At 50.2% G+C, this 13,630-nt stretch overlaps 1 protein-coding gene across 5 annotated transcripts in view; it reads right to left on the minus strand.

The window, feature by feature from the left end:
- ASAP2 (ArfGAP with SH3 domain, ankyrin repeat and PH domain 2) overlaps positions 1-10,522 on the minus strand; it is a 162,940-nt gene extending 152,418 nt beyond the window's left edge. Inside the window, exon 1 of one of the 5 annotated variants that reach the window (XM_059132685.1) lies at positions 10,300-10,520. In XM_059132685.1, the coding sequence (XP_058988668.1) occupies positions 10,300-10,425 (126 nt within the window). In that variant the 5' untranslated portion in view covers positions 10,426-10,520. Of the gene's footprint in view, positions 1-10,299 lie in introns of all 5 variants that reach the window. The other 4 variants (XM_059132686.1, XM_059132689.1, XM_059132687.1 and 1 more) reach the window with 4 other exon arrangements.
- Between the last annotated feature and the right edge of the window lie 3,108 nt (positions 10,523-13,630).

The following is a 13,630-nucleotide window of genomic DNA, read 5'->3' on the forward strand; positions in this document are numbered from 1 at the left end:
ACCAGATGTTCAGGGCAGTGCCTTGGCCAAGGTCATAAAGCAAGGTGGAGACCAAATTAGAACCAGAATCATCTCTTCTAACTCCTTGACAAGTGCTCTTTCTCCATTCTATCATATTAACAAATCCACGGGACTTCATAACACAGAGTACAGCTTCCAGTGAGGAAAACAGCTTCCAGTGAGGAAAATACAGGCTTCCCAAAACCTAGGGGAAAGCTATGAGAACGCGGGTAGCAAAAGACCAGTATTTACCTCACGTTCAATCGTCCAAAAAATTTAATGAGCACAAAAGCCTGTTATATCATTTACACAAACTGCTTTTCACCAGCAAAGCAAAGCAAGACAGGGACAGAATCAACAGACCAAGACACGCAGCAAAGACCACAAGAGCTGCTGCACCAGGAGAGGTGGGAGCAAACAATACTGCCCCACTTGCCCCAAACTTGAACTAGAACTTCACCTGATGACATCGCAGCTCAAGAACCAACGACACTGTTGAGTGACACCAGCGGTCTTCTGGGGAAGGGACTCTCCGAAGGGGAATGCAAGAGGTGAAGCTTATTTTCACCTCCAACCTCTTGAAAAGTATGAGCGTGAACAGCTAAGGGAACGAGAGTAGAGCAGGTGATCAGAAAAGAGTGGCAAGAGGCAGGTGAGCTGTGTTGCGGGCGGCTGGACACACAGAATTGTTAAGAGCTGGAGAAGCCCCACAGCTCAGCTGATCCTGCTCTCCATTCCGCAAATGAGGCCGCTGAGGCTAGACCAGAAAACGCGGGCCCGGGGTCCATGAGCTGGTTAGCAACAGGTCAGGGCTATCGGCAGAATCGATCCGGCACGAGGACTGAGATTCCACCATTCCTCTCAGAATCTCCCCCCAAGTCCCCTGACTGGCAACAGGGAACAGAGCCTCAGCCCGAGTCTACCTGGACACGCCACATCTGTGATTCACCCTCCAGTGGCCTTCTCTCAAAGCACAGATTTGCTGACAAAGAGGGAAACCCGGACGGCTCTGATCCCCCGGCCTGCTTGGCTGTGGCATCCTTTACACAGAGCTGCAACAGTGTTTTCAGTCCTTCCGCGCTAAGGAAGCCAGATCTCTCCTTTTCACTCACTTCAAGGCAGTTAAGGTCACTTCATAGACACCTCTGACGCCCAGCACCCCCCCGGGGCCCAGTGTCTGATGGTCCTGTCTGGGCAATCACACGTCCTCTAAGTCAGCAACAACGGGGGCCAGCCCACAGAAGGTCTACGGTGATCAGCCTGCACTACAGACCCCCGAGAGACCTTAAGAGGAACAGAGACACCAGCAGGAGAAGTCAGGTGATGCATGCAAGGACCAAGAGGCGTGAGAGCCAGGACGGCGGGACTGATGTCAGCGTGTGGCCCAGGGTGCCATCAATTAGCTGTGTGGGATGGGGAGCGGCAGCCAGGTGACCTGTCTGCGCCCTGACTTCCTCAACCGTGAGACAGAGACAACCGGACCCACCTCAAGGATCACTGAAAGAATTCAATCAATTTAAAACACAGCACAGTCCTTAAGACACAATTAAGGCCCGACTCAAAGAAATGTCAGCCACTGTTGCAGTTTTAAATATATATATATATATAATATATATATAAAATAAGAATGTGATTTCTTGTGGGAAGCTCATGAAAGAGGCCTCTAAATCCTGATCACCTTGCTAGAATCCTAAAAGACAAGGACATCCATCATTAGAGGGAGCTGTCTGCATCGGCCACCTGATTTTATGGACAGCATCTGTGTATAAAATCACACTGACAAAACCATCTTTGGGATCGAGCAGAAAGGTGACATCATTAATAATACCGTTAGTAGGGCAGGCCTCCTGCAGGGTGTGAGCAGAGCCCTGGGCCACTTGGCTCGGCAGGGCTGGGCACGCCGGCAGAGCAGTGAAGCGAGGGAAGAGAAGCCATTTCTCCAGCAACAAGGACAGAGAGGAAGCAGAAGGGCAGGACGGATCTCCCAGAAGCCGCCACTCTAGAAATACAACCGCAGCTACACACTACCGCTAACAGCAAGAGGGGTGCTGCTGGCCACACAGCATCAGCCCAGACAGCCTCTCCAGGCCCAGGGGAGACAGAGGAAGCTGCTAGGAGCAGCTCTCCGGTCAGGACGCTTCAGTGGAAATCCTGCCTCCACTTCTCCCTGCTCTGCGATCTTGGTAAAGCAGCATAGGTCCTCTGAATCACGTAGGGTTTTGTAATAATTAAACAGGGTAATAGTATAGGGAGAGATCTTAAAGCCTGTCGGGCACACAGTAAGCACCCCAACAATGCTAGAAAGATGAGAGGAAAAAAGTGACGGATAAGAACACTTCAGGCATCTGCGGACATCCCAGACGCGCGCATCATTGCCAACACGTCATCTCACCAAGAACAGCGGTCGGGAGGTCTCCCTTCAAACCTGGGCAGCGGCTCCCTGAAAACGTCCCACTGCTTCACAGACAAGCTTGCCCTACAGAGTCAAGGAGTGTGTGGTACGTGCTAGTGAAACAGGGAAGGTCTAAACAGGGGAACTGGCTTGCAGGGCAGCAGCCCAGCTCAGGGGCCCGAGTACAGGCCTCACGGGTGCATTCACAGTCTTGCTGACCCTGGAGAAACGCCAAGTGCATGAATGAACCTATGGGACCAGATAAGAAACTCCCAAGCCCCAACCCTGAAAACGGGCAGGTCCACCAATGGTTGCTGGCTCCACCCAGCACCCCCGTTCCTCCCAACACCTTTGTTACGGGATCACCTTAACACTGGCTTCCGGCAGATCACTTCTCAGCTGGACTTGGGGAACCCGCTCAGCCCAACGACGCGATAATGACTGGGAAACCTGCTTAAAGAGCACTGTTCCAGAGTCCATCTCTCCGTCCAAAAACAACTGAAAGAATCCTACCACCAAGCCTTGAATTCTTTCCATAAACCTGGATTGGAAAAAAAGAATGACATCTGCATTTCACTCATCCCTAACTGAAATTTAGCATTTTCTTCAATTACAAATGCAAGCAACATGCCATGGTTCTATTAGCAGCATCTGTGACTCCAATAAAAGATATATTAATATAACTTCGGAGTTTGAAATATCTTACAGTGTTGCTTACACTCATTGGTATTTCAAAAATAAAGAACTTATTATTAGACCCACTACCAAATCTTGATATTTAATGTTTTAGTAAAGAAGTATATCTTAAAAAAAAAAAAAGTATATCTTGGTATGACAGATTTTGCAAAGATTTTGCTAACCGTATTTCAGGATATTTGGTTCCCTTTGAATCCCTCTGTATTGTATTTGATGCATTAAGACGTCTTTCTGAAAAAAGGCCCACGACTTTCCTCAGAGTATCAAAGGGGTCTATGGTACAAAAAAGGCTAAGAGGAAAAACCATAATTGCACCTAAAAGATATAAGTGGCTTATGGGAACAGAGCTAGCCCAGTCCACTTGCACAACGCTGGCCCCTGACAGAGACAATGGATTGGTAGGGCCCAACATACATTTACGAATCAATAAACTCAACAAAACCAAATACAAATAAAAATCCAGCTGGGATACTCCAGCTCTGGTTAATGGCCCATTTATTCTACAACATTATGCACGTGATAAAATGATAATGGTACAAAAGCACCCAGAAGGGCCCCGGCAACAGCAAAGGAGGCAGGTTCCTATTGCAGGATAGTGACGAGGTGAACTCGGCACCTCTTTTTAGTAGGGAAAGAGGAGCATTTGGGAAGCTGGATCAGGGACAGGATCTCAGGCATCTGACACAGCCAAGAAAGTGTCACCGGCCACCCTCGGCCTAGAAACCACAGAGAGAAGCCAGCACGGCCCTCCAGCCCAGGTCGACGTAACTCTGCTTTAATATTCCCTGACCCTGGTCTGCCGTGAAACAAAAGAAACATTCAGGACTGGTCCTAAGAGAAGTTCCTGAACAGGCGAGGCTGGCAGCACACAGCCGGCCTCGATGCTGACACAAAGCAGCAGCAGAGCGCGTCGGCTTTGCCAGAGACACCAGTGGTCTTTCTCCCGGTCGCCTGGGTGCACCGGGTTCGACGGCTGTCTGTTCTGCTCACCTCTCCCCAGCACACCACTCTCTCCACCAGGCCGCCCCTGGAGGCCAGGACCCTGCTGGCCTGGATGACTGCACCAGACGCCCAGCCCCACTAGTCTCCCGCTCTCCTCTCCAGTCTGCTCTCCCTAGAACGATCACTGTGACGTTTGTAAAATGTCAATCAGATCATGTCATTCCTACCCAAACCCTCTGCTAGCTTCCCATCCCAGCAGAACAAGGTCCAGTTCCCTCCCAACCCCACGGAGGCCTGTGTGCCCTGGCCCTGCCCAACCTCGCCCCTCCCTCCTCGCCCACCGCCTTCTTCCTGTCCTGAAATGCCCCAGCCCGCTCCCATCTTCCGGCGTCTGCACCATCCTAACTCTGCCCTGGCTGGCTTCCTCATTGCATTCCAGGCTCTGCTCTAATGTCACCTCTTCAGAGAGACCTTTCCTGATCTGTCTCCCAATCTTCCAAGTTCCTTTCTAGTCCTGAATTCCACTCAACTTTTCTTATCACTTATCACGGATACAGTACTGTCACTTACACTATTACACTACACTGTCACTTACACTATTACACTACGTGATTATCTGTTTACTGCAGGGATTACCAATCCCATTTGCAGAAAGGCTTTAAAAATGCCAGTGCTCCAGGCCCCACCCAAACCAGTAAGTCAGATATCTGTGTTCTACAAAATCCCAGGAATCTGTGCTCTACAAAATCCCTCCACAACCCCAGCCCCAAGTGATTCCAAGGTGCACCCGGAGTCACACTCTTAGAAGAACAGTGCTTCTCAAACTTTAATATGCAGGTAATACAGCCAGGGATGTTAGTCAAACGTAGTCAGCTCCCGGTCTAGGTGGGATCTGAGATTGTGCAGTGCCAACAAGCTGGCAGGGGGTGCCAGTGCTGCTGGTCAGTGGGCCCCGCCTTGAGCTGCAAGGGTCTGAAACAGCATTGTCCGACAGGACTTTCCCCAAGGATGAAAATGTTCTAAATCTACACTGTCCGTACACACCGATACTACAGAGCGCTTGAATTTCTGTTAGTCCAGTGGAGAAATGGAATTTTGAACCTTAGGCTACCATGTTAGAGAGTACAGGCCTACGATGTATACGCTCCATGAAGAAAGGCAGCAGTATCTAGAAACGTGGAGCCCAAGAGAAGAATTACAGATCCCTCCGAATTCTTGGCCTGAGCAGCGCTCTATAAATTGCACACCGGGAAAATCCCATCAGAGGCCTAGTTGGCCACCATCTCAGGAGTGGATTAATATTTACCTAAGGCAGGGAGGCAGACACAGACCATTTTGCGACTTCAGTGACTAAAGCATGTGGTAACCTACAGACGACCACCTTCACCTCATGACTCAGTCACACACTATACAAAGCCCTCCTAACCACAGCCCCAAGCACACTTGACCAATGTCATCCCCGGGCATCCGCGGTGCTGGACAATCTTACAGCCAAAGCCCTCACACTAACTTGGTTTATTGCATGAATCTGTTTCTAAGATGTCTGCTTCACTGTCTTCAGTTGCAGGTTCTTTCAAAAGACAGAATTTACTCCACTTGCTATTCCGTTCCCATCACCCAGCGCGCAACAAGACTCAATGAAAACTGCAGGACAGAGCCTGCAACCTACCAGGAGTACCATTAGTATTTCCACTGTTAATCACAAGAAACAGGGAAACTGAATTGCAGGAAGGGGGGGGGGGAATTACATAACAGAAGATCATTTCCTCCTTAAATGACTCAAAAATTTCCAAACACATTAAGTCCAGATTTCAGAACACAGCATGAATAAGGTGGCCCTATCTGACCACACAACCTCATTTCCAAAAACTCAAACCCATGGGCAAAAAAAAGATGATGTCCTCTGACAAAAGACCCAAGATCCGGTAGGCTGGGATTTGGAAGAGCCCTCTTCACGAAAAGCTAAGATTCAGAACCACATTCTTGCCTGAAGAACACATGGGCCAGGTTCCCACTCTAACTGCTGGGAGGGGCATTTGGCCCCAAGGACAGCAAGGCCCCTGGGAATCTGGGCAGCCCAGATGCTCATTTTACCCCGCAGTCAGAACCCTGTGCTTGTGACAGCAATGAGATTTCCAAGGTAACCAAGGACAACATAGTAGAGAATTACGGCCCTGGAAGGAAGTAGATTAAATTTTAATACTTACGAGTCAACATCAAATTTATTTTTAAAACTACATATCTAACAACGCCAAATAAGCAAAACAGAATGGATGATGCACTACAGGAGGGTTTTATAAACACGAATATTCCAAGTACATATACGATTTTTTCCAATTTTGAGACTATTTTAAAGAGCCTAGAGACTCGAAGAAACTGAGACAGAAATAACACCCCCCACAAAAGGGGGAAAAAGCTCACTTTTCAGAGTTATGCCACAACTACTTATTTTTTTCCATTATTTCCAAAAACACAGGGCAGATTCCATCTAGTGGTAACAGCAGACTTTGCTAAAATTGTGCACAATAATTACTTCACCCAGAGAAAGTGATCACCAGGCGAATATTTTAAAACATAGCTATGTGCTGACCTGCTGCCAAGACAACAAACTGATTAAAAAAAAAAAAAAAAAGCATGAGTTAACAGACATAGTTTTTCCATTCACTTAACTCATTCAACCATTAATCCATTTCCTGACTCTTCCTACCTAACTCCCATGAAAATCCCATGTTGGTGCAAAAGCCCTCACCAGTTTCCATGGATTAACTATAATATAATCTGTTAAGTAGTTAGCATTTACTAAACCAGTCGTCTGTCGGGTATGGCTATGGCACTGTGGATTATCTCAGTAGACCCTCCCCACAACTCTCTGAAGTAGAGAAGTGTTGTCATCTAGCATTTAGTGCTGGGGCAAGTGAGAAAACGTTAGGTATCTCACTGAAGTTCAGACAACTGGCAAGTAGTAGAGTCTGAACTTAAACTCACGTCTATCTAAAAATGAGAAATTCAGAGAAAACAGCAATTTTTTTTTTTTAAGAATTCAGCATTATTAGAAGTAATAAAAAAACAGGAGCACCTGGCTGGCTCAGTCACGACTGAGCACGCGTGGAGCAGGCGACTCCTGATCTCAGGGTTGTAAACTCAACCCCACCTTGTATGTAGAGGTTACTTTAAAATAATCTTAAAAAAGAAAGTAACGGGAAAGAGCAACACTTCTGAAAACAGCACAGAGCCAAGTTCAATTCCAGCTCTTATCCCGAGTCTCAATTTCCTCATGTATAAAGCCGGGATGAGAAACAGATGTAACAAATGTGACATTTATAGTGTAAGATAGGGAGGGACCCAGTAACTACTAACAGTCCAGCCGCAGGTATGCGTAGCAAAAAAGCACACTGCAGTTGTAGTGATTTCTATCAGACACAACCTATATGGGGAATAATGGGTTCACAAAGCTTTATCAGCTTACAATTAATTTGCTCATTTCATGACTCATCTATTTAAACATGGAGTCACGAGCTTGCGAATTTTATTTTATTTCTGTTAAATGAATAAGAAGTCACAATACCCACTCTCTGTCTCATTTCAGTATGAAAAGTAGATGGTTGTTGAAAACCAAAATATGCGGGCATCACTTCTTAATCAAAGTGTATACGGAAAAACTTTTGGTAATGGGAATGAACACTGAACACCTGGGAACAGAGCATTCTTTAAAGGAATCCACAGTGATTTCTGAGAGTCAACACCTTTCAGACGGAGTTATCTCATAAATCCAAACTCACAAATTTCATCATCATACTATGAATAGTGGCTTTACTTAAAGTGAAGACAGACCTGTAACGATTTCAATTTTTTTCATTTTTGAGAGTTTAAACAATTCATGTGCTTCGACGACAACATGGAACAAGCTTGCAATTTAATAAAATGACCAAATCCGGTCTCTTTTTAATCAGCTCAGTTACTGAGCTCTCGGGTAATCTCCTGCACAGCTTTGGAATTATACACAGCAAACTAAAATTAATCAGAGGAAGGGGATGCCCATTTTAAGAGCAATTCCTATTTGCCTAGCTTCCCAGCATCTGCCAGTGGTAATATTTATTTTTTTTTAAAGATTTTATTCATTTATTTGACAGAGATCATAGGTAGGCAGAGAGGCAAGCAGAGAGAGAGGAGGAAGCAGGCTCCATGCTGAGCAGAGAGCCTGATGCCGGGGCTCAATCCCAGGACCCTGGGATCATGACCTGAGCCGAAGGCAGAGGCTTTAACCCACTGAGCCACCCAGGAGCCCCTGCCAGTGGTAATATTTAAGTGACAAATTGCAAAGGGGAAAAGAAACAGAACTTTACACACAGTCAAGCCTTCTTTAAGGCATCACGTACAAAGCTTCCTTGCCTAAGGAAATGCTCAGCTACTTTTTTTTTTTTTTTAAAGATTTTATTTATTTATTTGCCAGAGAGAAATCACAAGTAGATGGAGAGGCAGGCAGAGAGAGAGAGAGGAAAGCAGGCTCCCTGCTGAGCAGAGAGCCCGATGCGGACTCGATCCCAGGACCCTGAGACCATGACCTGAGCCGAAGGCAGCGGCCTAACCCACTGAGCCACCCAGGCGCCCCATCTCAGGTACTTTTTTTATTGCAATTCTTCCATAGACATTATTAATAGTGTATTCTCAAAACATCGAGAAAATGTTCCCCTTGCTTTTCAAACAGTACTTCTGGGAAAACTTCGTTGGGTCATCCCCATCTGCTTCTTTCAAAGCCATCTTTTTATGCCTTGCTGACACACGCAGAATTAAGTGATGCGGGATTACAGAACGCACTACAAAAGGTTGACATGAAGCCCTCCTCCACCAAATAAAGAAGACAAGGAAGGAGGGAGGGCCAGACAATACCCTAGGTATACTTAAAACATTCAAAATGCTGAATCTATTACTTATAATTTTGCCTATTATTGACTGTTTATGTCTACAAAGAAAAAAATTCTCACTAAAGGAAACATTCTGGATTCCCCCCCCCCCACCGCCCCAAACAATTCCTAACAGCAGCTGCTTTGTTCAAGAGGGGAAAAAAAAAAATTAATGGCATCACTTAATTAAAAGCTCTGGGGTGACCTTCCCTCACTCACTCTAGCCCAATCACCATCTTCTAAAATCCCTACAATACCCCCATTTTAAGGCTGTAACTTGACATTCTGGCCAAATGAAATTTAATCATCTATTCTACACGGGCACACGTGTGGCTGGTAAACCGATTACCTATGATGAGCCAAGCAGAGTCGAAGCACCTTACACACCGCGGCGTCTCTAACCTTCCTAATACGCCGGGAAAGGAGGTATTACTAGTCCCGTTTGCTAGGTAAGGAACATGAGGGCAGCCAGGTGAGGAGCTGCCCCACACCACACAGCCAGCGGGGGTCCTGGGCTCAGAAACTCGGCCCTTCACCGCAGGCTGCTGGGATTGTGGACCTAAGCTTGTTCATTCCCAAGTGTTCTCTCCGCAGGATGTGGAGGGCTTACCAGTTAGCACCAGGCGTGATGACTTTGCACCTTGAAAGCACTTGACTAAAATCAGGCCTTTCCCAGGCTGATGGGGAGGGAGGCGATCAGGGGTTCAAGCAGGTGAGACACACGCACCTGGGGGAGGCTATCAAAGATCCTGGGAGCAGAGCCCCGGCCCCGCACACGGCTCCCCGCACTCGGCTCCCGGGCGCGGCGAGAACGCGCTCAGGCCTCCCCGGCTAAGGTGTGCACACCTTTCCTGGACAGCCGGGGTCCTCCCCCCGCCCGACCGCGGGGCAGAGGCGGCGAGGGCTGCCGCGGGGCTCGGAGCACACGGCTGCAGCGGGGCAGGCTGCGGCCAGGAGCTCTTCCAGAACAAGTGGGAGATGGGCGCCCGGCGAGGGCTGGCGCGCCTACGACCCCCGCCGCGCCGGGGGTCCCCGCTCCCCGCCCACCCCGCCTTCCCAGCGAAAGTTGGCCGCGCCGCGGGGAGCCGCCCGGCCCCCGGCCCCGCGAGGAAAAAGAGTCCGGGGGGTGGGGAGGGTCTTAAAAAGGCCCAAGGTAGCCATCAGCCATCTCCTCGGAGCCACCTACACGGAACAAAGGGCTTCTGTGTCGGGCAGGGGGGACCCGGCCGCGTCAGATTTTGAGGAAAAGAAACTTTTCCCGGGCTGCGGGCGCCGGGGGCAGGCGCGGGGGCGGGCTGCGGGCAGGGCGCGGGGCCGCGGGGCCACCTGAGGCCGGGGCCGCCAGCCCGCCCGCGCGGCGCCGCTCACCTCCTCGATGGCCGCCACGGTGTTCCGGCACTGCGCCGTGCGCGTGGTGAAGCTCGAGGCCGTGGGCGCCTTGTAGTCCTCATGGGTCTCGGCCACGAATTCCGACACGGAGATCTGGTCCGGCATCGCCTCGGCGCGCGGGCGCGGGCGGCCGGCCGCGGGGGAGCCGCCGCCTCAGCCGCCGCGCGGGCTCCGACCGGCCGCTCGGACGCCGCCGCCGCCGCCGCCGCCGCCGCCGCGCCCGCAGCTCGCCCGGCCCGCGGACAAAGGGAAGCGCCGGGGCGCGGGCCGCCGCCGCGGGAGCCGCAGGAGCCGCAGGAGCCGCCGCAGGGCGCGGGTCGGCCGCCCGCGGGGCCCGGCGGCGGGAGCAGGGGCCGCGCGCGCAGCCCCGCGCAGCTCGGGCCCGGCCGCTCCGCCCGCCGCGCCGAGGGCTCCGCCGCCTGCCTTGTCCGAGCGAGCTCCGAGGCGGACGCGCAGAGCCGGCGGGAACTGCCGGCCACCCAGCCGCGGGCCCCGAGCGACTCCCGCGGAGAGGGGCGGGTCCCGCCGGGGGCGGCGGCCGGCGGAGCGCGGGGCGGGGCGGGGCGGAGGGCCGGGCCGCCAATCCGCGCGCTCGCCGCCGCCGCCGCCGCCGCCGCCGCCGCCGGGAAGCCGAGCCTGCAGGAAGGAAGGCGGCGCGCGCCCCGGCCCGCCGAGCCGCTCTCCCGCCGCCGCGCGCCGCATTGTCTCGGCGTTCGGGGCCCCGCGTCGCGCGCCGTGGTTCGAGGGCGCGCCCCCCGGGCCGGGCGGGCTGGCGGGAGCCCAGTCCTCCCGATCTAGGCCGAGCCGCAGCCCACCCCTGTGGTCCCTACGCCCCCGGGGGCTTGGAACCTTCCTGGGGTCCCCCCCCGCCCCGCCAAGACCGCCGGGAATGCCCGTCCGGGCGAGGGAGAAAGTATGAGCAGCTCGCCCCCTGCCGGACGGTGCCCCCCCCCACGCCGGGCCCGCACTGCGGGACAGATGCGTCCCGCGCCCCGCGAGGCAGCACCCCCTCGCCAGTTTGGGGTTCGGTAACAGTCACACGAAATGAGCATATGGCGAGTGCTCCGGTGCTCTCCGTAAGGTCGCCTCACCCTCGCAGCCTCACGAGGCGTGTAGAGCGAGGGTTACTTGCTGTATACAGAGAACAGTTTGCGGGAGAGCACACAGTGAAGGCCCCCGGGACGGCGGCGACTCAGTCCGGCTGCGGGGCTCACAAGGCCCTAGTGAATGTCCCAGTCGTCTTCCCTAAGCTTATGGAAGCATAGACATTTCTGGGTTCCTTGGGAATAGTTTTAGGGTGCTGGACCAGGACCCATGGGGGCGGGGGGGGGGGGATAACTAGATGCTGCGAGGTGGAATTTCTGTAGGAAAGGCAGGGAACCCGGGGAGGGCATGGGAGCCCGGAGGAAGCTCTTTTTCATGTGGTTTCAGAGAGAACATGCAACAAGGGCGGGCCAGTACAGAGTTTGAATTCGTAAACAGATTTTCACCTAACAGCTCTTAAGGAAACTTTTAATAGTTATTTTTTAAAAATCCAGAAGCTCGGAAGACACGAGTCCAATCAAGTCACACCCTATAACTCTACACCAGGCATGTGGCATGGTTTCTGTAGCTGCCAGCCATGAAACCAAGAGAAACTTGACAAAAACCTTTTGTGCATCTGAAAAGGAGGAAGTGTGAGAGACACTGGAAATTCAATATGTCAGACAAAGTGGTCTCCTGACAAAGCTGCAGGACAGTGGACCAGTCAAACAATCTTTTTTTAAGCTCCCATGTAAGAATTCGCTATATGACATGACAGCTTGGGTCAGACGTTATGTATGGCCTTTGGTATTTTAGTAGCATTTAGTGAAATTTAGCTGTCCGGAATAGCCGTATTAGTGGATAGCTTTTATGAATGACTTCACCAGGCAATAAGTTACAGTTTTTAGAAGCATAGCATCTCTGCTTCTATCTTTTATGTGTTTTCACTCTTCTGGGTTTCCTCTATGAGCAAATTTGTACAATCCACGTCCCGCCCATGTATATTACTGCATCTTCCGCTGCACCAGGCCGACTCTTTCCCTCCAGCTAGTTTTTCAGCGGCAGCTTTCGTTGTTGACATTGGAGACTATTCTGGTTAATTTTTCAAGTCTTGACTTTTAGAGGACTAGTGTCTAGCAGGCCCATAGGATTTAAGACAAGGAAGTAGTGTTTTTCCTTGGTGTCTAGTGCAGCGTTATCCAGACTGATCAAGACTTCTTTTGCGGGGACAAAGTGGAGTGTGATGTCTTTTCCGCTCTCTCTTCATAGGCCATTCCTGTTCTTGTTTCCTGTAGTTTAATATAACTTTTCAGGTATCTTTACAGGAACCTTTAGTAACCACAGAAATAAAATTGCAAAGCTGCATTGCATTATGCAAGTGGATAAGAGGGCTGGTGGGAAGCAAGTCATTGTCAGGTGCTTTGGTGGTGCAAAGAGGACATTTGTGACACGAAAGAACAGAACATGAAAGCAGTGTTCTCACAGACATTCCTGAGAATTGCAGAAAACCTTGCTCCATGCAAACGTGGGGAAATAAAGCAAGATCAGAGCAAGATGCAGCTCATGTGCCTTTAAGATTAATATAATGAGAATGAGTAGTTTCCAACAAAGAATAAAATTAAAGTTGAACGTGGCTTGAGAAAACATTACACACACACACACACACACACACACACACACACGTTTTTTTAATGCACGAAGGGAAGAACTTGCAGATAACGTCATTAAAGGCCTATGCCCCCTTTATCAAGATCTTTCACATCTAAATAGCACTGAAAACCTCAAGTTTTGGAAAATCTCAGTTGTGAAATTGACCTGAAATGAACTGACGTGAAGCTTCATAGTCTTGTTTATCCCACGTCATATGAATATTCATGTTTTGCTGCAAAATATAAATGTGCTTGATTATAGGGTATTCCCCCAGACCCTACTGGGGTCAACTCAGAATGTCCAGTGTATTACCATTCTAAAAACTGGAAAGTTCTAAATTCCACACACATCTGGCCCCAGGAATTTCAGACAAGAGGTTGTAGGCTTGTATTACTTAAAAATAAAAAATAAATAATTAATTTTGTAAAAAAAAAAAAAAGAAGAAGAAGAAAGAAAAGAAACTTGGTGTTGCAGACTTGTCATTTCTAGGGAAGAGGAAAGAAACTCTCCTCTCAAAAATGACATTTTCAGCGGCTTGCTGAGACTGGCCAACAGCCCATTTTCCAAAGGAATTTTCTGCTCCAGTAGTTCTCAAGAACCTGGGATTTTTCACTCTCAGGTCAAGGTGTAAAATATG

The sequence above is a fragment of the Mustela lutreola genome, chromosome 9, assembly GCF_030435805.1.
Source record: "Mustela lutreola isolate mMusLut2 chromosome 9, mMusLut2.pri, whole genome shotgun sequence".
NCBI classification, from domain to species: Eukaryota; Metazoa; Chordata; class Mammalia; order Carnivora; family Mustelidae; genus Mustela; species Mustela lutreola.